The sequence below is a fragment of the Prionailurus viverrinus genome, chromosome D4, assembly GCF_022837055.1.
Source record: "Prionailurus viverrinus isolate Anna chromosome D4, UM_Priviv_1.0, whole genome shotgun sequence".
In the NCBI taxonomy this organism is placed as follows: Eukaryota; Metazoa; Chordata; class Mammalia; order Carnivora; family Felidae; genus Prionailurus; species Prionailurus viverrinus.
The window spans coordinates 68,977,614-69,003,171 of record NC_062573.1 but is presented as its reverse complement, the minus strand read 5'-3'; the positions used below and the strand labels follow the sequence as shown (position 1 = coordinate 69,003,171).

At 46.9% G+C, this 25,558-nt stretch overlaps 1 protein-coding gene across 2 annotated transcripts in view; it reads right to left on the bottom strand.

Moving 5' to 3' along the window:
- Positions 1 to 5,617: 5,617 nt before the first annotated feature.
- Positions 5,618 to 25,558, bottom strand: part of GNA14 (G protein subunit alpha 14) — a 204,386-nt gene continuing 184,445 nt past the window's right edge. The window contains exons 3-7 of one of the 2 annotated variants that reach the window (XM_047830925.1): positions 16,481 to 16,635; positions 13,606 to 13,734; positions 11,345 to 11,474; positions 7,614 to 7,767; positions 5,618 to 6,643 (exon numbers count right to left, since the gene is read on the bottom strand). In XM_047830925.1, coding sequence (XP_047686881.1) covers positions 6,453 to 6,643; positions 7,614 to 7,767; positions 11,345 to 11,474; positions 13,606 to 13,734; positions 16,481 to 16,635 — 759 coding nt within the window. In that variant the 3' untranslated portion in view covers positions 5,618 to 6,452. Of the gene's footprint in view, positions 7,507 to 7,613; positions 7,768 to 11,344; positions 11,475 to 13,605; positions 13,735 to 16,480; positions 16,636 to 25,558 lie in introns of both variants that reach the window. The other variant, XM_047830926.1, reaches the window with a different exon arrangement.

Sequence of the window (25,558 nt, the reverse complement as noted above, 5' to 3'; positions counted from 1 at the left end):
GCGTGGAGTTGTGAAGAGTGACTGGTTATGTACAATGGAGTTGGGGGAGGTAAAGGCAAAGGGAGGCCTCCAGAGGGACTTCCATGTGCTAAAGAGGACCAGTAAGATACCTGTGAAGCTAAGGTGGTTTTCCTTCTAGTAAGGCACTAACATGAAGACAGTAGGGAGTTCCTGGGAAGATGTTCTACTCTGCTTTTGCCTCAAGTATTTGTCAGTGGGCTGCAGGTTATAAAGAAATTTAATTTTACCTGCCATTTACTTCTTGTCTTCATTCCCCACATCACTATGGAGGCGACGGCCATGTTGGGGCTCCAAAAAACGGAGTCTATAGGTTTCTGGAGATTAGGCTATTGATAAGACTGCCTTTTTCTTATCATTTACTAAGACATTTGTAAACTGATGGAGACTTCTGACCTGTATGAATGTGATCTCTATCAGTTAACCATTTGTTTTCTCCTCTTAGCTTTAGGGCAACCACAAATGCCTGAGGAAGTCACGCATATCCCACCCGGAAGGCTGGGGGGGGAGGGGGTGCAGTTTGCCAGCTTGTGTTTGCCCTCAGCTTGCCTTATGCTACCTCATCAGGTCTGTCTTCAGAGTTGTCCGTGGATATAATGCAGGTACACAACTTTCATTCTACCTGGTTTATTAGACAAATGAGTTCATGTGATCTCTTACAAAACTTGCCAGCAAGAAAAATAACAGGATGGCTTTAATGCCTCATGAAATTTTTAGAAGTAACCTCGATATGATTAAGAAGAAGTGAATTAAGTAGATATAAGTGGGATTAAAATGTATACGTGAAATTTTCAACAATGATGAAGACAATGTGTCTACTTTAAAATAGCTTTCAAAATATTTTTGGTAACTTTACACGCTAAAATTTTCATAAGTGAAATGATAGAAATTTATTAGAATATCTAAATTTCTAAATATGATAACATACTGAAACATTACTTACTGCATGTAGCTTTATCTACTTTTGGCTTATTGTAGAGAAACTAAACATATTTGGGTCTGTTAGTAAACGTCTTGTACCACACTTTAAAATTGTACTATGAAGCAGCATATGCTTCCATAAATTATGAAATGTATCCATAAATTTGTCAATACACAGAATGTTGGTATGTAAGCAGTTGATAACTGCTGCTTCTCACTAGAAATTAGGGTTTCAGAGGGTTGGGAATACTAGTTAACATATGTAATTAAACCTACCAGAAATAGGAAAGCATCTCTGTATCCAAGGGAAATGTGAGCAATAAACCCACCGACCCAATCAAAAGAGGGCCACAGAGACTTGGAGCTCAGTGAAGGCAGGCTTTAACCAACGTTCTTGCAAGAGCGGGTGTCTGATGGATAGGCACACTCGGGGCAGTTTCAGCAGATAATTTATCTCCTGGCGCGTAAGTCCTTCCCCTGGTTCCTCAGTGGCTGAGTACCACAGAGGTTGCAGCCTTACCTGGACGTGGTCTATGCCCATGAAAGGCAAGAAGTAGTCTGATTGGAATAAATGTACGTTCCTCGAGGTGACGCAGAGACTTTCAGCCCCTCCTCCCTCTGTTCTTTGGTGCATGCCTATTGCAAAGCCCTGGGGTATTAGCCCACGAAACGGGGAGGGGAAGAAGAACCAGGAAGTTAAGGTTTGGGTCTCCATTGTCAGGAGGAAGGTTCCTATATGTTTCCAATACGTTGTAAACCTATTGTTAATCAGCACAGCTTTTATTTGGTATTTCTGAAAATAAATCATCTCCCTTCTCACAGAGTCAGATGTGCTTTGGGTTAAGAAAAGGTATGAGGTACGAAGATGCATTTTTGTTACAGGAAAGAGAAGTTTTGTTCGAAAAGTAGAATGAGTTGTTTCAGAAGAGGAAAGGAGGCAATAAGGGACAAATTAACTGCATATAGAAAGTCGCAAAGAGAAAACCTTGTGTAATTAGGCTGGCTAAAAGGGAATGAATTCATAAATGTTTAAAGATAAATGTTAATATCATTTACCTGAATATATTCATGTAAAACTAAACATTTCCTTTCATCTGCTGAAAGTGTAACTGAACCAACAGGAGTTGGCTCCATGGTGAGTCACAGATAAAAGCTACACCAGGTGGAGTTGTTGGACAAAGTAAAATTGATTTGCAGCGGTGACTCCCCAAGCAAGGGTGGATGGGTTCCTTTTATTTAGGGTTAGGATGGATATTTAGGTAGGGAAGCCTTGTCACTGTAGAGGCGGATGTAAGATGGCACACGCACGAGGAAAGATGCCCACGCTACATTGTATGTTATGTAAAGGAGGCTTGGGATCCTCCTTAGGCAAAGATTTTGGCTTTATGATGAGGTAAAGATAGTTGTCAGTCACTCTCGAGGTCTCGCCTTGGTCCATCTGCACAGGTGAGAGGGGTTTAGCTCCATCTGGTCTGGGTGGTCTGGACCAGCTGGAGGTCTCCTCAGGGCAGTAGCAATCTAGGACTCTCTCTCTGGGGTGGTTTCATTTTCCGTTTGCCAGAGTTAAGAGACAAACTGAAAAGACCAGCTCAAGGAACCATGTGGGACAAAGGTTGGTGAGTACAAGCAGGTGGGTGGTCAAGGTCAGGGCTTGGGGTCTAGCTGGTGACTAAAGGACCAAATTCTCTTGGTCTGCTCCTGATGAAATACCACAAAAGGTTTTTCTTTCCCTTTTAAGTAGTTTGACCAGAAATCAAAAGATTGTGTTTTACTGAAATAATTTCCTGTGTTATCTTTATCATCAGGTCTTTGATTACTTAAGAAAACTGAGTCTTCTCAATATTAAGAGCCAGTTTTGCTCACAACGATGTCACCTTCTGTATTTGCCTTTAAAATCTTTTGTCACTTTGGTTAAATAGGTGAAATCAACTATAGTTTCATAAAGATCTGTCATCCTAGTCAAGTGTTCAAAACTAATGGTATTTTTGAAGAGCTGAAAATCAAATTCTAAATGAAGTCCTTCTGACCTGGAACTAACTAGGGATATTCCAGAGGGCCCCTGGAACATCTCAAGATTTGTCTCTCTATTAAAGGAGCTATCTGGGGCGCCTGGGTGGCGCAGTCGGTTAAGCGTCCGACTTCAGCCAGGTCACGATCTCGCGGTCCGTGAGTTCGAGCCCCGCGTCGGGCTCTGGGCTGATGGCTCGGAGCCTGGAGCCTGTTTCCGATTCTGTGTCTCCCTCTCTCTCTGCCCCTCCCCCGTTCATGCTCTGTCTCTCTCTGTCCCCAAAATAAAAAAAAAAAAAAAAAAACTTTGATAAAGGAGCTATCAAACTAATATTCGGCTTTTGTTAAATTACACGGGAAGCACTCACAAATAAGTGATGCTAAACTTTGTTCAGGTTGTATTTGTACGGATACATGTTACTAACATAAATGTTCCAGAAATTGTATGAAATTCCTAGAAGTCTTCTATGTCCTCGTATAATGTTACTACTTGTAATCTAGTTATCTTAAAACAGTATGTCACAGAAATAACCAAATTGTCTTGTCAACTGCATTATAGTGAACACTCATCAGATCTTTATTCGTGGCCATTTTTAAAGTGTTTCACCATTATTAACAGAGGTTACTGTTCTGCTTTTGCAAAAGTGCTTCATCTTCAAGGAGAGTACTGGAAAGGATTCTGACGAGTACAAATTTCCAGTAACTTCCAAATCATACCACTGAACTGAGCAAGAACTTATAAAACTCTAAGGAAAAAGTGGAATTATAAAATTGCTAATACAAGGTGAAGATCAACAAGAATTACATGAGACTGAATGAAGAGGATGGTTTTAATTTTTACGACTATTTGAAATATTATTTCCAGATTTAAGGAGACTTTTCCTTTTCTCCTAAGCTACAGTAACTTGATGAAGTATACCTTAATGAATAAGATGAAATAATTCCTTTTTCTCCCTGATTCCTCCAAAACTTGGAAACTAATAGTGACCACTCTTATTTTCATGGTAATAGCTATTGCTATTAACGCCACGGAAATGGCCACAAAAGCTCATGTTTACAGTCTTCATGCCTGCCACTTTGCAGACCAGAGTTTACCTCAACCCCTGACGGCATCAGAGACATTCAGACTGCAAACAATACTTTAAACCCAACCTGTAGAAATCATATGACGGGCTGCCCCCAGGACAGAGGTCTAGTGTAGAATTTGCTCCAACCATTAACCTTTTTTTCCCATAGAAGTGCTTCTTATTTAAATACCTGCCTGCACCACAGAGGCCTAAAATGAGACACAACTTTTTCACCAACCTGAACAATTCTCAAGATGGACGGAAGTGCTATTTATAGCGGGCACAATGGCTTCAAAGTTACTCCCTGGAGTTGGAACACTGGCCAAGGAGGCCCTCAGGGCCTGCAGTCCCAATGGAGCCAACAAGGTGCACTCCATGGCATCTGGAGGTGGTGGGTTTTTTTTTTTTTTTTTTTTTGGTATTTATTTATTGTAAAAGAGAGAAAGCACATAAGCAGGGGAAAGGCAGAGAGGGAGGGAGAGAACCCAAAGCTGGCTCCGCACTGTCAGGGCTCAAATGCACTAACCTGAGATTGTGACCTGCGCCAAAACCAAGAGTCAGATACTTCACCGACTGAGCCACCCAGGTGCCCTGGAGGTGGTGTTTCTACTGCTGATCAGCAGGTGACTGGGCTGGAGAGGGAGGTCGTGACTGCTGCACGGAGGGGACTAAACCCATACAATATGCTAGCCCCAAATGCAGTTTCAGGCACCAAGGAAAACCCTAATTTAGTCGCATCTGTCACCAACAAGTGAATAGTGGGCTGCATCTGAGAAGAGGACAACAGTGCCATCATCTGGTTCTGGCTCACCAAAGGTGAGGCCCGGCGATGCCCTGGCTGTGGAACCCATTACAAGCATTAACTTACTCCAAAGGTGCTGTAAAGTTTTTTCTTTCCAATAAAGACTCGCCATTGCATTGGCTCCTTCTCTCATTAAAAAAAAAAAAAAAAAGAGCAATCTATCAACCAACTCAGCTTCTGGACTGTGAAACGAATCTGAAGTTTCAAAGGCAGCCCCAAAAGGGAGCAGACTATGGCACCCCAAAAGTGTGCCTCTTTGGCAGAAGGATTACTTTGAGCTTATTATTTTTAAGAAATAGGAGATATGGCAAAAGCTCTGGAAATCTAGTAAAAGCTACTCTTGTATAAGGGAAATCTCCGTTTGTGAGGGTATCCAGAAAGACAAAGTGACTACGTCATCACAACCTTACTCTTGTTTACTGTGCTTTGCCTGATAGCCACCTATGAGAGGTTCTTCCTCCTCCAACATCTTTCTTAGGTCTTTAGCTGAAGAAGGTACTCAAGGTGAGAGCTTGGCCTGTTTGGGAAGTGGTTCAGTTCTTCCGGAGACCTCTAATGTGTACAGGAGGCATACAACTATTAAACTCCTGGGCTTTTTCCTGTTAATCTGTTTTGCTTGTTTGTTTTATAGGGGGGGATCTCAGCCAGGAACCTAGAAAGTAAAAGGAAATTTATTTTTCCTCTCCTGCAAGGACATGTAGAAAGTTTGAGTTACAAACTGTTAAAGTCACAGCATTTTTCTTTTTAGGAGCTGACCCATCAGTCAACGACGAGCTCAAAGAAACACAACGTAATTCAATGCTAATGGCAGAATGGTATATTCTTAGCCTCCTCAGAAAGGCACAGCATACACGGTTCAAACAGCAAAACTGTGGTGGCCATCAGAACTTGGGCAGGGGTTGCATTACACTGGTTAAACAGTTTAGGCTTTTAGCCATTTCGTAAGTTTACAAGACTTGGTCATGTATATATATACACACATAAAACACACACACATTTTTTACCAGTACAGCACGATTGCTATCTCAAGCCCACTTATGTCAACTTTGGCTGCATGGTGATCAAATTATGGCAAAACTAAGTTAGATATATTAATATAGTCATCAGTTTGGCTTAAGAATATTTAACACAAAAAAAACAAAACCAAAAAAATAATGCATAGTTCAGCATGGAGAGAGAAAAACAATCTAAAATCTCTAAATTACAAGATTTAATAAAAAGCTTCAAACCCGTTAATTTTCTTTTTTGAAAATATCACCCAAACTCATCCTAGAGGTCTCAAGGTATGATCTATAAACTAACAGACGCATGTTACATGATGTGTTAATGCCTATTAAACACACTTAAAAAAACATAAATCACAGTGGCTTTTAAAAATTCTATAAAATATCAAATTCAAAACTTACACAAAATGTTAGAGCCAAAACTCAAGAAAAGAAATATAAAAACAATTTGGGAATCAAGACTTTGAAAAAGGGTGCCACACTCAAATATCTCGTAAGGTCCGACACCTGGCCCCATGGCCTGCATGACGGGCTCCGTGCTGCCAGGGGTGGGTGACGTCACAAGCACTTGCAAATATGTGAGGAGCTTGCAAATCCTGTCTTCTGGAATGGGTGAGAAGTGCACAGCAGCTTTCAAACCAGGTTGAACTCCCTCAGGTTGAGCTGGAGAATCGTGTCTTTCACGGCAGCGAACACAAAGCGGATATTCTCCGTGTCTGTAGCACACGTGAAGTGAGAATAGATGACTTTCTCTTTGTCAGGATTCTGATCTTGGTAAAGCTTCAGGATAAAGTCTCTGGCAGCTTTGACATCCTGCTTTGGTCCTAGTCAAGAGTGTAGTTACGGGAATAAAGAAGAAAGATAGTGACCAACCAACAGGTCCTCCCCCAAATCATTCTCGATATAGTCCTGCTCTTGCGTGGGATCCCTTAGTTCTAGAGGATAGCTGACCTGGGGACATTGACTTTCATTCTATTTTATTATATCTCATAAAAGAGTCTTTTAAAGTGTTCCTTGCCATCTAAAAAATTGTACTTTAAAGCAATTTGTTGAAAAATAGCCAACTTAATTTTTGGATTTGGACCACAGAGGCAGACAGAAGTGAGCTAGGACTAGGGGAAGGAAGGATACAGGAACATGATTAGACCCCCAAGTCTCATTTTAACGCGTGAGGGCTCTACCCGATAGGGCCACTGCAGCTATGACCTTTTGGTCATAGGACGCTAAAACCCTAAACATCAGTATCACACTTCCTGATATTCGAGACCTCCTGTACCAGAAATCCTTAGCAACAAGACATAAACTTTCCAGCCAGGGGTAGGTCATATTCATAAAAACTGTTGTCTACCCTGTGCCTAGGAAGGGGGCTGCCACACTAACATACACAGAAGAAGTACCGGGCACTCGGACAGAGACCGGAAAGGCCGGGCAGGCACAGTCTCTGCCTCGGGAGCTGCCCACGCGGACAACACTACACAGAGTGACGAAGGCCAGGGGACAACAGAGTGAGCCCCCGCTGCCAGGGGAGCACGCGGGAGGCACACCTATGCAGACGAGGGTGCCGCGAGGGTGAGAAGGACTTCCCGGAGGAGGCGCCTGAGCTGGGTCTTGGAGAACAGGGTGAAGTTCACAAAAGGTGTTGGCATGCGTGGAGGTGCTGAGGCAAAACACAGTGATGCACCTGGAGCTTCGGTGAGAAAGGGTGTTAGAGGCAGATCGGGGGCAGGGGGGGTCCAGGGGCCTGACCAATAACTCTGGATGATGCCCGGGGAAGTCAACAAGATGGACACTCACCTGTGTATTCTGGGAAGTAGCTAATTAGATGAGAGTACATGATTTTCTCTTCCAAAAGATCCTTCTTATTTAAGAACAAAATCACGGATGAGTTCAGAAACCAGGGGTAGGTAATAATGGTTTTAAATAAGGCTTTGCTCTCTTCCATGCGGTTCTAAGCGAGAAACAACGGGCTTAGGGTTAATAAGAAAAACGGTACTTTGGGAGCAACGTGCCGAAATGTCTGGTCCCGCCCATCTGTCCCCTCACCCAGCTACCGGCTCCATATCACTGTCCTTGCTGAAGCTGGTGAGCACCTGGGGCCCCTCAGGATACCAGGTCTCCTGCCTCTATTCCCCCCCCCACCCCCACCGGCTCTCTTAGTCACTCTCTTCGGTATGCGTTCTGTGGCACCGCAAATAAACACATGTAAGAAAGGCTTTCGTGAAACTTGGAAGAAAGTTCCTATCCTATTTGACAAAAGTTTTCTGGGTCATTACTGGGATTACCGAGTGGGGGAAATGAGTAACTTACACCCCGGAAGCCCTGTGTCATTGGGGTTGGGCTCCCAGACCATGAGGGGGAAGCTCCTGGAGCCCAGCCACCGCCCAGAGGAACGCTGTGGACACGGGCAGAGCGGGGAGCGCACGCTGCTGACACACTTCACGTGTTGGCAATACGGAGGAGCTCTACTCGGGGCACAGTGTCCCCATTTGATGGATGAGCATAGTGGTGTTCACAAGTTTAAATTACGTCCCAAGCCCATGTCGTAGTAGGACCTGATCAAAATTACGTAGAAACACCGTTAACATCTCTTAACATTTGACATTGGCAAGAATACACCAAATGTTCCTACTTCAGGGAGAGTAGACAGGGCACATACAAATCTCATCTGGTGACAATAACTGTTCTAGATAGTACTCTGTTCTAAAGGTTTTTTTTTTTTTTTTAATCTTTATTTTTGGGAGAGCGCAAGCCAGGGAGGGGTGAAGAGAGGGGAACAGAAGATCCCGAAGCAGACTCTTTGCTGACAGGCTGACAGCAGAGAGCCCAACGCGGGGCTCGAACTCACAAACTGTAAGATCATATCCTGAGCCAAAGTCAGGCACTCAACAGACGGAGCCAGCCAGGCACACCTGCTCTAAGAGTAAAGAAACAGCAGCTTCCCTTTAGACAGAGGGAAGTGCTCAGACAAAACCATGAAAGCCTTGCATGCCCACTGCGGAGGAACATGCTGTAAATCTGTTTGCCTACAAGTCCTGTACACTGGGACTCATTCTCTCACTCGGTACCCTTTTGGGAATTAAGATCTGGCATTTATTACCAGATAGATAACCCCTCAGTTGTATTTTTTTTTAATTTTTAAAAATGTTTTTATTGATTTTTGAGAGAGAGGGAGACACAGAATCCAAAGCAGGCTCCAGACTCTGAGTTACCAGCCCTGAGCCCGACACGGGGCTCCAACTCACGCTCTGCAAGATAATGACCTGAGCCGACTTAGTCAGAAGCCCGACCAACTGAGCAACCCAGGTGCCCCGTCCCTCAGTTTTTAAAGCTTAACAAAAATTTATTATCTTCTCAGTAATGATCTCCGAGGAAAGACAACACAGCCGACTCTTGAATAGCGCAGGAGGCGGGGGCGCTGACCTACCGGAAGAGTCGAGAATGTGCACACACAGGCACCCGGGTGGCTCAGTCGGTTAGGCGTCCAACTCTTGATCTCAGGTCATGATATCATGGTTTGTGACATCGAGCATCACACTGGGCTCTACACGGACAACACAGGGCCTGCCTTCGATTCTGTCTCTCCCTCTCTCTGCCCTTCTCAGCTTGGTCCCTCTCTCTCTCTCCCTCAAAATAAATAAGCTTAAAAAAAAAAAAAGAAAATGTGCATGTAACTTACTTCTCCCAAAACTTAACTACTGCTAGCCTACTGTTGACCAGAAGTGTCACCAACAATCGATTAACACATATTTTATATGTTATGGGTGTCGTATACCATATTCTTACAATAAAGCTAGAGAAAAGCAATGAGAAAATCGTAAGGAAAATACACTTAGTGTACTGTATTTATCGGGGAAAAAAACCCACGTATAAGTGGACCCATGCAGTTCAAACCTGTGTTGTTCAAGGGTCTAGCGTATACGAAGAAACAATTCCTACGCAGCCCCGGGAGGGGACGCAACAGATAATTACAACCGGGATAGGAAGGTTTGAGTGGCAGCCACTTAATCTTTCTCCAGATACCTTGTGACTTCCGGCAAAAAAGAAAATGTCTAATTTCTACACATATAGGGCTGAGGCGTTGGTCCCTTGTGCACCTGAATGATCTTTTGAGTTTTCTGAGAAACATCATTAAGTAATCCCGAGACAAATTGGGAGCTAATTTTTCACAATGATAACGTGACGCCTTTTTTGCTTTTTTAACAAAATGTCTCCCTTGGAAGAGCTGGGGGGCAGCCAGGATTGCCGTGTTTCTCTGCACAATGACGCTAGTAAGTGGGTTAATCCTCCACTAATTAGCTAATGTAACTGTGCTCCACAGAGAAAGGTCTGCTCTCAAGAAATACAAGATCCCATTTGTTCGGTGATTGCCTAATCCTGGGCAGAGTTCTTCACTGCTTTACGATCACGACCCAGAAGCAAGAGACGTTTTTCTACGAGGTCAGGATGTGTCGTGCAAGGGTGGGGAAAAGACCAGGGGAGGACAATCGTGTCCCACAGAGCACACCCCCACCTCGCAACAAAGTGACAGGAATGGCTCTCCCCACTTCCTGGGAAAACACAGTTAATGGAGTTTGACCCAGCTAGGACTATGGCAACTTTGCAGGGGACACGGGATGCCTGACCGGGGTAGGTCCGAACAGCTCCAAGCATCTGGCACCACTCCCCATGCCAGCTCAGTTAGGGACCTAATTAGGGTGCACCATGGAGGTTGGGAAGTCTGTTCTCATTATATTTACTGGAAATGGCATTGCTCTGGGGCACCCGCATGGCTCAGTCGGTTAGGCATCCAACTTCGGCTCGGGTCATGATCTCACGGTTTGTGGGTTCGAGCCCCGTGTTAGGCTCTGCACCGACCGCTCAGAGCTTGGAGCCTGCTTCGGATTCTAGCCTCCCTCTCTCTCTGCCCCTCCCCTGCTTGCGTGTGCGTGCTCTCCTCTCTCAAAAATAAGCATTATCTTAAAAAAGAAAGAAGTAACATTGCTCAACTTTGGCTATATGTTAGTACCCATAAAGCGCTTGGAAAAGATACCTCCAAACTCAGACCCAGGAAATACGAATCTCTCCTGTGAGGTCCAAAAGATGGTCTTTTTTAAAACTCCCCAAGGGGTCCCAATATGCAGCCACGGCTGAGAACCAAAGTCTGCAGGGACTCTAAGCACATGAGCTTAGATCCCAGGCTCAGCCCACACCCACCTCAACTGAACCAGAATCCTGAGTTGGACCCAGGTGCCAGGTTTTTCGCAATGATCCCCGGGGAATCGCAGTGCGTATCCCACTTTGAGGACCAGGTTTCTAGGCCAGTGATTCTCCCGCTTCCCCGTGTATTTCATTCAGTTTGGGTTGACTGACGAGGCAGGCATTTCCAACAAGTGCCCAGATGATGGCGGTGCTGCTAAGCCAGAGACCACGCTTGGACCAGCCAAGCCAGCTTAGCCTCAAGAACGGAGCCCAGAGCGCTGGCTTCTTGCAAACTGCAGAAAGAGTTCCCCATTTTCCACAGCCGTCCCCTTCCCCACCCAGCGTACCTCGTTGTCACACTCGGCCAGGACCTGGTCGTATTCACTCAGAGCAACCAAAAAGATAATGGAGGTGACGCTCTCAAAGCAATGAATCCATTTCCGTCTCTCAGATCGCTGGCCACCAACGTCTACCATCCTGTTCAACAGACACAGAGATCATTCAAAGGTTGGCATGCATGGCTCTCTGGGAAAAAAGGGCAGGAGTCCTTATATTGTGGAAACTCGTTAGGGTCCTCAGTAATTGTTTTCGAGTGAAAAGGGGCCTTACGGTTAGAATGTGTGAGCACCGCTCCATGAGGCAGCGAGGAACCCTAGATGCTTCCTAGAGCAAAGGAGGCACAGGATGCAAGCAGAGTTACTGAAGACAGATGTAGAGGTCACTCGGGGGGAGGCTGCTCGGGGACGCTGGTTTGGAAGCTGCTCCAACAGTCCAGGCAGGAAGCACAAGCATCCACTTAGCTGTTGCTCGAACCACGGCCGAGTGTCAGGACACCAGACACACAAGGGGCAGAAAGGTGGGCGGTCTTCCAGGTCCACTCAGACGGATTCGGGCCCTCACCCCCGCCTGTTTTTCACCACTCCTCAGATTTCTCCAGAAATCCTCTCTGCCTTAGGTGGATGCCACCCCTTCTGCCCTATAAAGACCTACCAGTTTCCTCCGTCCTATATGGAAACCCAAGGCCTTCCTCTGTGTCTTGGGGAAAGACTTCAGTCATAGCCCCAAGATGGCCCCGGAGCTCGAACACTCCAGGAGTCGGGCAGTTTTCGCAAACGAGTCAAGTGGGTCTCTCCAAAGCACGACAACAGGCAACTCGAGAATGCTAGGGGCCCTGTCTGCAGGGTCGACTGCCATGCAGCTGGATAGAAACGCACCCCATGACCGAACCCTCAACCTTTCAGAGAAACCAGTTACCAAGTGTTTTAAGCAAAATGGACCAAGTTTCAAAAGTTGTTTAAAAACACCATGTGGGCCAAAGAGAATACATCTGTGGACCAGATACCAGTTTTCCAAGTAGCAAGCAGCACTGATTCTGAAATAGTTGTGTTCATAAATTCATGGCATTCAGATACAGATTTTTAAGTTTATTATTATTTTTTTTGAGAGAGATGGGGGGGGGGGACAACAAGAGCAAAAGTAGGTCGGGGGAGAGACAGAGAGGGAGACACAGAATCTGAAGCAGGCTCCGGGCTCTGAGCTACGAGCACACAGCCCGACGTGGGGCTTGAACTCACAAACCGTGAGATCATGACCAGAGCCAAAGTCGGACGCTCAACCGACCGAGCCACCCGGGCACCCCCAGATGCAGATTTTCAAGGGGCTCGACCACAGCAACAATGCTCCGAAGCCTTGAGATGGAACAGGGTTTACAGACGGCCTGGGTGTGGCAGGGTGGGACCTGTGTCCATCTCCACTGGAAAAGCATAATGTAATTAGCCCTAAGGAGGAACATGGGAACCAAGGGATATAGAATTGCTTTGAAATTTGCAATGCTGGGCATATGTACCATATTACTAATTTGTTGCCATAATTAGATGCAATGAAGGTCCACTTAAGTCATCCTAAAAGTACTTCTTATATTTATATGTGGGAATTCATACATTTTTACACAGCTGTAAATAGTTTATATGTATTATGTAATTTTTAATTTTTTTAACATTTATTTATTTTTGAGAGAGAGAGAGAGAGAGAGAGAAAGAGCGAGCATGAGTAGGGGAGGGTCAGAGAGAGAGGGAGACACAGAATCTGAGCTCCAGGCTCTGAGCCATCAGCACAGAGTCCAACGCGGGGCTTGAACTCACAAACCACGAGATCGTGACCTGAGCCGAAGTCGGATGCTTAACCGACTGAGCCACCCAGGTGCCCAGTAATTTTTAATACACACTTTTGTGTTGGCTCTTTGTTTTTTTTTTTTTTTAAATAGATGTTAGAGAAGGGAATATAAGGGAAGAGAAATAGTCAAATTTAGGGAAACGACATCAGTGTTTTCAATTTGTGGTTACAGAAGTATACATCTATGTGTGCGTGTGTTTTACACACAGGAATCACTCCAGACTTAGGTAAGGAGACTTTTATGTTCTACGGGGAACAGGAAGGGGAGCTCCTCTCCATTCTAGGACCGGAGACTATCACAATTCTAAACACCTCGTGACAGACAGGGTCATACGGCTCTAGGAGCTGTAACCGCTTTTAGGAATAACGGACTTAATTTGGGGACTTCCAAGACCGGACAGATTCTTAATGGACCACATCAGGGAGACAGTCTTACCGAAAGATGATGTTCTCCAAGTCAAACGGATACTCGATGATGCCGGTTGTGGGCACGCGAACACGAAGCACGTCCTGCTGGGTTGGCACGAAGGACGGCATTGCGATCCGGTCAATGTCGGTCAGGTAACTGTGAGAGCAGACAGCAAGGCGCCAAGACTTGTGTCAGACATCGGGGAAGTCAGCCTAACTCACTGCACCCCCCCCACCCCCCCGCCAGGCTCAAGGATTCCAGCCAAGATTTCTTGAGACCTGGTGCTGACCAGGCACCGCCACCCCAACTGTGACCGTTTGGGAGGGAATGTGGATCAGAAGCTCCCATGAGCCCCTGGGAAACCTGTAAACCATGCCATCTCTTCCTCTAGGCTCCAAGCTCTCTCTCTCGCTGGCCAGTGAGGGAGCCGGCGGGTCGGAAGGAAAGGCTGTTGGGATGGGCTCGCTGACCCTCCCCCATCCCACACTCACCCCCCCCTCCACAAACAGTGTAGAATGTAGACGTTGTTCTCAAGGGCGTTGCTCGATGAATTAGAGTTTCTATGAGAATATAAAGGTATAAACAGGCCATCTCAAAGTTCCTTCACAAGAAAAAGTTTACTGTTTATTGGGAAACTGAACATCCACAAGAAGCCAAAACCGGTCTCAGATGATTTCTGGCCGTACATTAAATTCCTAAGCCGAAAACAAATCACTCTTTCTGTGGTCAAATGAGAGGACACTTTTTTTTTAAGCTCTGAGTCCTTCCTAAAAGGCATTTTCGAGAAAAATGACCGTAACCAGGCCCTGGCTAACAATGGGAGTGGTGATTCGGAGGCTCCCGCAAAGTAAGGTTTGGCCCTGTCTTCCCCCCTGTGCAGACAGACCCGGGCTAGGATAGCGGTGCCCAGCAAGTGGCATGAAGGGGAGCCCGGGGGGAACAGGCCAACCCTATTCACCGTGCAGCCCTCACTCCAAGGAAGCAAACCACACTCCGTCAGACCATATGTCGCTTGAGGACAGAGAGCACTGGCTGCACCTGCAGCTCTTACCCCGGTGCCTGGCCCACAGCAGGCACACACTGAAGTTCTGTCGAGGGAACGCCTGGCCCGATAAGCGGATGACAACTACGGACCCGGACCAAGGAGGCTGCACAAGCGCCTTGAATATTGCCAAGTCCAAAGGCGGGGCCACACCGGGTTTCTGAGGGCCACTCTGTTTGCAGCCCTGTCCACCTAGCTGTTCCCTACACTCCTGCCAGTGCATGAGCTCTGGTGTTCAGGGCTCCACCGGGTCTCCTCCCAATGGATCTACAACAAGAGCCCCGGCCACTCCCCAGGACCTACACAGAAGCCGATGACACTAGGCTGTCTCAGGGAAGGACCGGAGATGGCTTCGCTTGACTTGAGGTTGTCTCTCACTCTACAGATGCCAATGGCAGTCTGTCCTCTTCCTTGGGACACCACCTTCCTTCCCTCTGGATCTTTTCTGAGCTGACCCAACACCTTCTCTGGGCTTCTTTTATTTCCTTTTCCTACCTGACTGCTCTGTTGCAGCTAAATGTTCCTGTGCTTAGGGTGGTTGTGCAAACCTGGGTTAATGGCACTCGGCCGGGCATACGCATCAAAGGGCTTCGAGATTTCAGGTTTCCTTTCCTGATCACTGCCTTGTCCAGACGATGCGGGTGAACCACCTCCCCTCACCAGCTCAGAAGGCAAGGGCAACACCGGAAGGGAAGGGGATGGACCCGCGGGGAAGGGCAAAGAATTCTGGGGCCCTCAGACGACGGAAGATGACATGGGGCAAAGGGGAAAGAGCTGAGATGCAGAAGCAGGAATCATCACCTCTTCAAGAAGGAATATGATAGATCTGTTTTGTCCAGTGACTTAGATGACGGAGAGGCATGGCCTCAAGAAATTCTTAAGACGATGAAATGCTGTGATCTCCACGGGAAAGTTTGTGTGCAGGACCATCTGTTTCGTTTTTCCTTAGAGATTAATGATTTAGAACTAGAGCTTTATGAATCAAAAATACAGTGTGCAGGCCTTCCCAGGGAGTCAATAAGCAAAGGGCCCCCGGACTGAGCTTCCTGCGTGCACTGGGCCTGCAGAACCCGTCTTGCCCACTAGAGGGAAGCACCGGATCAGCCACGGGCGTGGGCCTATTTCACTGCTGGTCTGCACTCTGATTTTTATTATTATTTTTTCATACTATGGAATTTATGGTCAAATTGGTTTCACTCTGATTTTAGATTTGAGGACAGTTGGACCTGCTGTCTACTGATCAGGAAACCAGAAGGCAGAGGGATACGGAGAAGAGGAAAGTAAAATCCAGAAGCAGTGGTCGTCCGTATTTAAGTCAGAAAATTCCAGCACCCCAAATGAGATGAGTCCCCTCAAAGGGAGCCCGTATTGGATTGAGCTTCTTGTTGAAAAAAGAGACAGCTGGGTGGCTCAGTCAGTTAAGCGACGGACTGTGGCTCAGGTTGTGAGCTCAGCGGTTTGTGAGTTCGAACCCCGAGTCGGGCTCTGTGCTGACTGCTCAAACCTGCTTCGGATTCTGTGTCTCCCTCGCTCGCGCCCTGCCCCTCCCCCACTTGCTTGCATGTGCGCTCTCTCGCTCTCAAAAATAAGTCAACATTAACAACAATTTTTTTAAGAAAAAAAAAGAAGAGGCTTAGAACACGGCAACAAAAGGTGAACGTGGACAAGGACGGAGTTTTTCGGGGGTGGTAAGAGACGCGCCAAGAAGTCAGAGGGGACGCTGACAAGCGGGAAGGAGGTAGTGTTGCAACCGAGGGCCCACGTTTTATAGGCAGCTAGTTCCTCCCCAGCAAGTAGCTTCCTCGAAGCGTGGCCACGTGTGCCCGATGCGCGTGGGGCTAGGCCGGGCTCTGTACTCACTATCTGGCAGAGTCCGAGAGCTGATACTCCCTCCTCCTGTCGTAACACTCCTGGATTCCCGGGTCCTGCCACAGCTGCTTGATGGCCTCCACCTGGTCCCTGGAGAGCGCACAGACCTTGTCCACTTCCACTTCTCGGATGAGCTGGGCGTTTTCCTAAGCGAAGGAGAGAGACGCTTTTGGTGGGCAAAGGCAAAGGAAGCCACCCTGCTGGTGACATGGGGACAAGATTTCCCCCGGTCTGTGGATCCGGGAAGATCTCACTAGATGCCGGGGGCCCTCCAGGGGAGCCGCTCGCAGGCAGGCTCAGCTACGGTGCAGACGACGTGGCTGCTGAAACCGGGCAGAGCCACGGACAGACCAAGACCCGCGGCTTTCGGTCCCGGCGGGACCCAGGGGCCAGTTTCACCAGCGTTCAATACCCAACTGTGAACAGAGAAACCCAAGAGCAAGGGGCGTCACTGTCATCGGGGCGTCTGCATCTCAGGGCAATTTGAAAAGAACCATTTTTACTGTCCTGGCCTACAAGGGTGGGGTGGTGAAGGAGGTCCACCTCCGTGCAGTAAGGGACTGCCGTGCCTTCAGAGAATAGCCAATTCGATGTCAGTCTGCTGTCTTTGTCCTCTTTCCCTTCTTTTGTTTTGTTTTTTTTTTTTTCCTTCAGTAACTTAGACTTAATTTCTTACAGCAGTTTTAGGTTCAGAGCAAAGCAAAGGAAGTGCAGAGAGTTCCCATCCATTCTGCTGTTTATCATCACGCATCACTGAGACGACCCTTTCCCATTGCAGAACCGCTCTCATTGCAACTCCCCGTGCCAATGATTGCTGTAATATCGTGATGTTTATCGTTACTGTCATTAAATAACTCCTGCTCCTACACCACTGCTCCATTATTACCGGACTTGTTAAGATCGCCATGGCTGTAATTACCACTATGACAGCAGTTAACATGTATTGCCCACTTTGCATGTGCCGAGAGGTACGCACACATTATCTCATTTAATCCATGTAGGGCAAGCACGGGGCCACACCTCTCACCAAACCTTAGCCAATGAAAATGCTAGGGTTGGGTTACATCCTCAACACGACCACGTGTTGGCCGCAGAGGTCCAACATCCCATCCCTTGGCGGCATATTGCAGCGGACAAGAGAATCCTGCCGAAGGAGACGGGAACCCCGCCTTTCCTCTGCTCTGCCGTCCTGCCACATCTCAGGGCAATGACATCACGCAGGGCCGGCCACCCACCGGCAGCTGTCAGCAAAGCATCCGCTTAGCAGCTGTGATCTCCTGGAGTCTATACGGTACTCCCTGAAAAGTTGCTCCTGTCTTGCATTATTCATCCTCATTAACAGCCCGACAGGAAGCTGGAGAAAAGGGAGATCTTACAGATTCACTCGGCTCAGGGCAAAACCGAGGGCTGGGATGACATCAGCATGGCTCTGCACCCCACCCACCGAGGGTGGATATAAACTCTTTGCCTGGACCGTGGGAGGTCCTGCCTGGACCTTGGCAGGTAGAAGACCCCGGGTGTAGAATCTCAAACAGGTGTAAGCAGAATGGATCAGTGGGAAGTGCCCCGGGCTGGGAATAAGGAGCTCGAGTTCGACTAGTGCAGCTGGGACTTTTAAAGACTCCAATGGTTACCGATCTCGGCATCCTCGTTTGTGAAAGAAGCCAGTGATTTTTCAGGGAGTCTGATTTATAAGCTAGTAAGTACCAGCCAAATGTGAGCAAAATTAGCCTTATCATTGTGGTGGACGCCTAATAAATATTTGTTTGCAAAAAGAGGGCACGCTCATAGCCTTTAAACCACGACTTCCAATCCGCCCACGAGCACATTGGACATCACCTGCCTAACTCTAAGCCAGAGAGAACGAAGAATGGAGAACATGGACAGAGTCTGTAGGGAGCCAAAGGGTTGTCTTCTCCTTCCTCCCTGCCTTGCGCCACCGTCCTCCTCCCACGTACAATCACGTGGTCTCTTCCCACCTGGGGCATGGCTCTACGTAAAGTGTCTGTTTTCTTCCCCGTCTTCGTAACCGGTCAGGAAATGCCACAAGGGCAGAGCCAATGTCTTCCCTGTCCTTATATCCCAGAACCTAGCGCAGTGCCTGGCAAATAACAGGTGTTCTAGTGATGCAGGCATCTAGCCAACATTTGGGGCACATAAAAAAAAAATCTACCTAACAGAACATCACGAGAAAATAACAGCAAAAGAACTTGAGGACAGTATGACAGAAGACCGTGTCAGTCACCGCAAGAGCACAGAGGAGCTCGGAGACAAGAAAGTGTCTCAGGGTAGGAAACGCTCTGGTGATTTCTGGCCAGTCTGTCGCTCTCACTCTGCCCCTGGTGGCAGGCAGGCGGAATCGTTGCTTCAGGGATGCCTGCCTCTTAGGCTGCTCTCCTAAATAGGACTATTTTAACTTGTAAAACGGTCATCTCCGCACCCAACGTGGTACTCAAACTCACGACCCCGAGATCCAGTTGGATGCTCCACTGACTGAGCCAGCTAGGCGCCCCCTAAATAGAACTCCTACTCTCAGCTTAACTCCTGAGAGAGAGCACTGTGAGAATCATCGGGATGTTACAAATATTCCCACCTCCCCTCCTCACAAATGTCATGGAGAATTGTACTGCACGGTGGGTGAAGCAGAAGTGGAACCAACACTTGTTTCTTTTAGAAAGAAACTTTAAAGAGCCACTGAGTAGTTTACCACACTCCCTTTCATCTACTGTGGTCATGGTCAGGAGACAAGGTGGAGCCTCAATCAGCCGGGCTTCCTGAGCAAGTTCAATGAGCGGAGATTCCCCCAACACACTGCACACATAGCATGAGTGAGAAATCATCTTTCATTGTGCTAAGTAAGCTGAACTGTGGGGGCAGTTTGTTCCCGGAGCACAACCGACTCTATTCTGACTGGCCCGTGTTACAATGGGTAAGTCCAGTATTTGACTCTGGCAGGAGAGAGAGAGAGAAAAAATGCAGCCCAGTGAGATATCCCAGAGGAATGTAGGCTTCTACATGGGCACCCAGTCGGGGGGGGGCAGGGAAGGGGGTACAGAGGCTGTGGAAAGACAAATCTGAGTTTTCAGGTAACCAGGGAGCTCAGCCAGGAGAGCAAGATCTATTGTCTGTTCAGCCAAGTGAGGGGACTATGGAGGGACCCGGGCTTGAAAGAAGAAGGGACCTCAGTCTCCTTACAAACCCAGCAATTGGGAACTGGATTTGGGACCCAGTGAATTCAAGGAGCCCAGACGTATTCCAAGTTTAGAGCTCTCCTCCTGGCTAAGGCTCCCACCTGTTGAGATCATGTTTTTTAAAACTTACTTTGGAATAATGTAAGATGGGGAAAATGATAGAAGAGTTCCTCTGTGCCTTTCAAGATTGTCCCAATGTCAACAATTTATGGCCATGCCTTATCATCCATCCCCTTTCCAGACACACACGCATAGACTTGCCACCTGAAGGACTTGAGGGGACGTTGCAGACCCAATGCCTCTTCATTGCTAAAGACTTTGGTGTGATTTCCTAAAAACAAGGACCCTGGACTATAAAAATCACAGTGTAATGACCAAAAGCAAGAAGCGTAGCATTGACACACTATTGTGATCTCATCTTCAGACCTTCCCCAAAGTCTGTCAGTTGTCCTCTTTTTTTATTTCTTTTTTTTAACATTTATTTATTTTTGAGACAGAGGGAGACAGAGCATGAACGGGGGAGGCACAGAGAGAGAGGGAGACACAGAATCGGAAGCAGGCTCCAGGCTCCGAGCCATCAGCCCAGAGCCCGATGCAGGGCTCGAATTCACGGACCGTGAGATCGTGACCTGGCTGAAGTCGGACGCTCAACCAACTGAGCCACCCAAGCACCCCTGTCAGTTGTCCTCTTAATACCCTTTATCTGCCCCATCTAGGATCACATCACACAGTTACTTGCCTCCGTGGTCTCTATTTATCTGGAAAGGTTCTACGGTCGGATATCATTTTGTCACCTGATCGAGAATGGCCTGACGAGGACATGAGTTTGGCTGGGATGGAGAGTGGCCCAGCCACCGCCCACTGTGGGTCCTGTGGACCCCTGTGGATCGTTCCAGGAAAAAATATTGTGAAGGGTGGAGAGGAGTGAGAAAGGGAGTGACCCATTTTTGAATACATTTTATTGAAATATGAATGACTCTGAGTGGCCTGGGTGGCTCTGTCAGTTAAACATCTGAATCTCGATTGCAGCTCAGGTCATGATCTCACGGGTCATGGGTTCAAGCCCCACGGTGCGGACAGTGGAGCCTGCTTGGGATTCTCTCTCTGTCTCCATCTCTGTCTGCCACTCTCCCGTTTGCACATGCCCACAATCTCTCTCAAAATAATAAAATAAAAAACGAAGGATGAATGACTGCTGTACTGTTAACAATGTCTGTGTGTTATAAAAAGTGGGGTTTTATACATATTTTCCCATGGCCTGGTGAAACACTTCCAAGCACAGCAGGAACACTTTGATGAGCACATTCTAACGAGGGCACACGAGGAGCAGAGGGCCCCTGAGGCAATGTGGGAACACTTTTATGTTGTCTACGACTGGCCCCTTGGGGCGCCTGGGTGGCTCAGTCCATGGAGCGTGTGACTCTTGATTACCGCTGACAACGTGATCCCAGGGTTGTGGGGTTGGGCCCCGTGTTGGGCGCAGGGCTGAGTGTGGAGCCTGCTTGGGATTCTCTGTCTTCCTCTGCCCCTCTCCCCTACTTGTGCTCTCTCTCTGTCTCTCTCTCAAAAGACTGGCTCCTTGAGCTGAAGGTCTAAAATGGCAAGGATAGGAAGTCCCTCGGCTCCCCTGCGGCACCCCCCTGGGGGGACACACCAAATCCACATCTATCTATAAAGCAAAACTGAGGGCTGACTGAACAGCTTCTGTACCACAGAAGCTAGAGAGACCGCACAGAGAACAGCAAGACAGAAAGGGGCACAGTGATGCGGGGACGCCCCCCTCCCCAGCACCAACGACGCGGCCAAGTGCAGTGGGGAGGGGTAGTCCTGAAGGGCCCTGAGCAGATGTATCTGCCCCGGGGGCACGGCAAAGGGCTGCAGTTTAAAAGAGCAGCTAGTATATAAAAGATCCAGCCTCCAGAAAACGGCAGGGGAGCTGCTGGGACTCTCTCCAGGTTGGAAGGACGGGGAACACCACGGTTTATGTCTGCCCTCCACTTTGCCACCCACGCGGGAGCAGAATCCAGGTGCCGGGGCCACTCCGCCTCCTCAGCGAGCCCACACCGGCCCCAGCTGTCCCATCAAGGCAGCTGCACCGCGGTGCACCCCAGAGCAGCCCCAGCCACCGCACCAAGGGGACACAGGCACAGGCACACTGGGACGCTCCAGACCTGCCCCGCTTCAACTCCAGGTGGCCTGCTAGGGCACCCCCGGCCTAGAGCACCCTGGGACCTCCTGGCTCACTCCTCCTTTGGCTCCAACGGCCGCACCCATGCAGCCCCTGTGCTAAGCACCCTGGGACACCCCGGCCCATGCCTGCCTCCATTCCGGCCGCCCCAGCAGGGCACCCTGTGAGTAACCCACACCCTGCCTTCGTTCCGGCCACCTGCACAGAGCCCCAGAACACCGCAAGCAAGTGCTGTCCTCAACTTCAGTCATCCCTCCCGACACCCGCTGCTCTGAGCACACAGGACAACCTGGTTTCCACCCGTTTGGCTACAGCCGTCCCTTCATGGCACCCTCTGCCCAGAGAGCACCAGGACCGCCCTAGCCCGTGCCCGCTTCAGCTACAGCTGTCCTGCATGGAGCACCTGGGGACCCCAGCATACACCCCACCCTGGCTCCGGCTGCTCACCAGGACCCATCTGCACAGACAGCCCCAGGTTGCACCCATTTCAGCTATCCTGCCGGGGCACCCTCTGTGTCAAGAGCCCCAAGATTGCCCTGGCCCGTGCCCACTTCAGCTCTGGTCAGCCCACCAGTGCAGCCCCAGCACAGCATGCCCCAGGACCCCAACCCCATACCAGACACCGCTCCGGCCAGCCAGCCCAAGTCACAAGGCACACACAGTCTACGTAAGGGATGACCACACACATTCCTTCAGGTTTAGAAGTAGCTGTCGTACCTAATGCATGGAAACACACACAGCAAATCAATCAAAATGGGGAGGCAGAGGAAAATGCGCCAAATGAAAGAACAAGACAAACGCACAGAAAAGGAACTAAATGAAGCAGAGATATGCAACATGCCTGACGACGAACTTAAACTAACGATCATAACGATGCTCGCTGGACTGGAGAGAAGAGTGGAGGATCTCAGTGAGAGCTTCGACAAAGGGATAGAACATATAAAAAAGATCCAATCAGCATTGAAGAACCCGGTAACTGAAATAAAAAACACACTAGAGGAAATCAACCACAGATGAGCAGATGCAGAAGAACGGCTCAGCAATCAGGAGACAGGGGAAGGGGAAGCACCTAAGCTGCAGAGCACAAAGGAAAAGAATTTCAAAATGAAGACAGGTTAAAGGACCACTGAGAAAACATCAGGCCAAGAAACATTTGCATTATAGGGGTCCGAGAAGGAGAAACGAGAGAGCAAGGGGCAAAAACAAAACAAGACAAAACAAAACAAAACCAAAGAATATTTGAAGAAAGAACAGATAGCTTCCTTAGACAGCAGAAGGAAATAGACATCCGGATTCAGGAAGCACAGACAGTTTCCAACCAGATGAATCCAAGGAGGTCCACAACGCATCAGAATTTAAATGCCAAAGGTTAAAGATAAAGAGAGGATTTTAAAAGCTTCAAGAGAGAAGCAAAAAGTTATGTACGAGGGAAACCCCATAAAACTATTAGCTGATTTTTTCAGCAGAAATTTTGCAGGCCAGAAGGAAGTGGCATCGTATATTCAAAGAAGTGAAAGGAAAAGCCTGCAGTCAAGAATACTCTACCCACAAGATTATCATTTAGAATTAAATGAGAGAAAAAGAAAAAAAAGCCCAAGAGATAAAAAAGTTCATCACCACCACACCAGCCTTACAAGAAATGTTAAAGGGACTTCAAGGACATAATTAGAAGAAAACTATGAATAAAAAGATGTAAAATATGACAACATATACATAACACATGGAGGAGGAAGTAAAAAAGGCCTTTGACAATGTGTTCGAATTCAAATGACCATCAACTCAACAGAGACTGCCATATACTTAGGATGTTCTACATGAACCTCATGGTAACCACAAACCCAAAACTTCTAGTCGATAAAAAATGAAGAGCAAGAAATTCAAGCTTAACACTGCAGAAAGTCATCAGTCACAAGGTAAGAGACCAAGAACAGAAGAAAAGCACAGAGAACTACAAAATCAACTGGAAAACTTAAGAAAATGTCAACAGGTACATACCTATCAATAGTTACTTTAAATGTAAATGGTGTAAAAGCTTCAACCAAAAGACACAGCGGGGTGAAATGGATTAAAAATAAAAAACAAACCAAATGAGACCTACCTATATTTTTCCTACAAGAGATTCACTCCAGACTCAAAGACACATACAGACTGACAATTAAAGGATAGAAAAAGGTATTCCGTGCAAAGAGGTAAAAAAAAAAAAAAAAAAAAGAAAAGAAAGAAAGAAAGAAAGAAAGAAAGAAAGAAAGAAAACTGAGGTACCAATATCTATATGAGACAAAATAGAGTTTAAAACAAACACTGTAATAAAAGACAAAGAAGGGTACTACATAATGATAAAAAGGTCAATCCAACAAGAGGCTAAAACAATTGTATGTATCTAGGCACCCAATACTAGAGTGCCTAAATACATAAAACAAAGGCAAAATATGACAGTAATACAATAATAACAAGAGCCTTTAACACCTTTACTTACATCCAGGGATAGATCATCCAGGTAGAAAAATCAATAAGGAAACAGTTTCTTTCAATGACACATTAGACCAGATGGACATAACAGATATACACAAAACATTCCATCCCCAAACAACACATTCTTTTCAAGCGAACATTAAACATTCTCCACAAGAGGTCACATGTTAGGCCACAAAACAAGCCTCATTAAATTTAAGAAGAGTGAACTTGTATCGTGCATATTTTCCAACCACGACAGTATGAGATTAGAAATCACGAGAAAGAAACTGGGGGAGAAAAGCGACACAACACATGAAGACTAAACAACGTGCCACTAAATAGCCAATGTGTCGATAAAGAAATCAAAGAGGAAATTAAAAATTACATTGAGACAATGAAAACATAACAGTCCAAAATCTCTGCTAAACAGTGAAACTAATTCTAAAAGGGCAATATGCAGGAATACAGACCTACTTCAGGAAACAAGCAAAAGCTCAAATAAGCCATCTAACCTTACACCTAAAGGACATAGAAAAAGAAAATTAAACAAAACCCAAGTTTGGTAGAAGAAAATAATAAAGATTAAAGCAAAAATGAATGAAATAGAGACTAAAAACAAACAGAAAAGATCAATGAAACCAAGAACTAGTTTTTTTGAAAGATAAACAAATTGATAACCCTTTAGCCAGATGCAAGAAAAAAAGAGAGAGGACACAAATAAATAAAATTATAAATGAAAGAGAAGCAGTAACAACCAACACTGTAGAAACACCAAGGATTATAAGAGAATCCTAGGACAAATTATATGCCAAGAAATTGGACACTACCGAAGAAATAGATAAATTCCTGAAAACCGGCAGTTTTCCAAAACTGAATCAGGAGGAAATAGAAAATCTCAACAGATCATTATTAGTAACTCAAAAAACTCCCAACAAACAAAAGTTCAGGATCAAAGGACTCATGGGTAATTCTACCAAACACTTAAAGAAAAATTAATACCTATTCTCTAACTATTCCAAAAAATAGAAGAGGAAGGAGAGTTTCCAAATATATTCTATGAGTCCAGGATTACCCTGATAACAAAACCAAACAAAGATACAACAAAAAAAGGCGGGGTGCCTGGGTGGCGCAGTCGGTTAAGCGTCCGACTTCAGCTAGGTCACGATCTCGCGGTCCGTGAGTTCGAGCCCCGCGTCGGGCTCTGGGCTGATGGCTCGGAGCCTGGAGCCTGTTTCC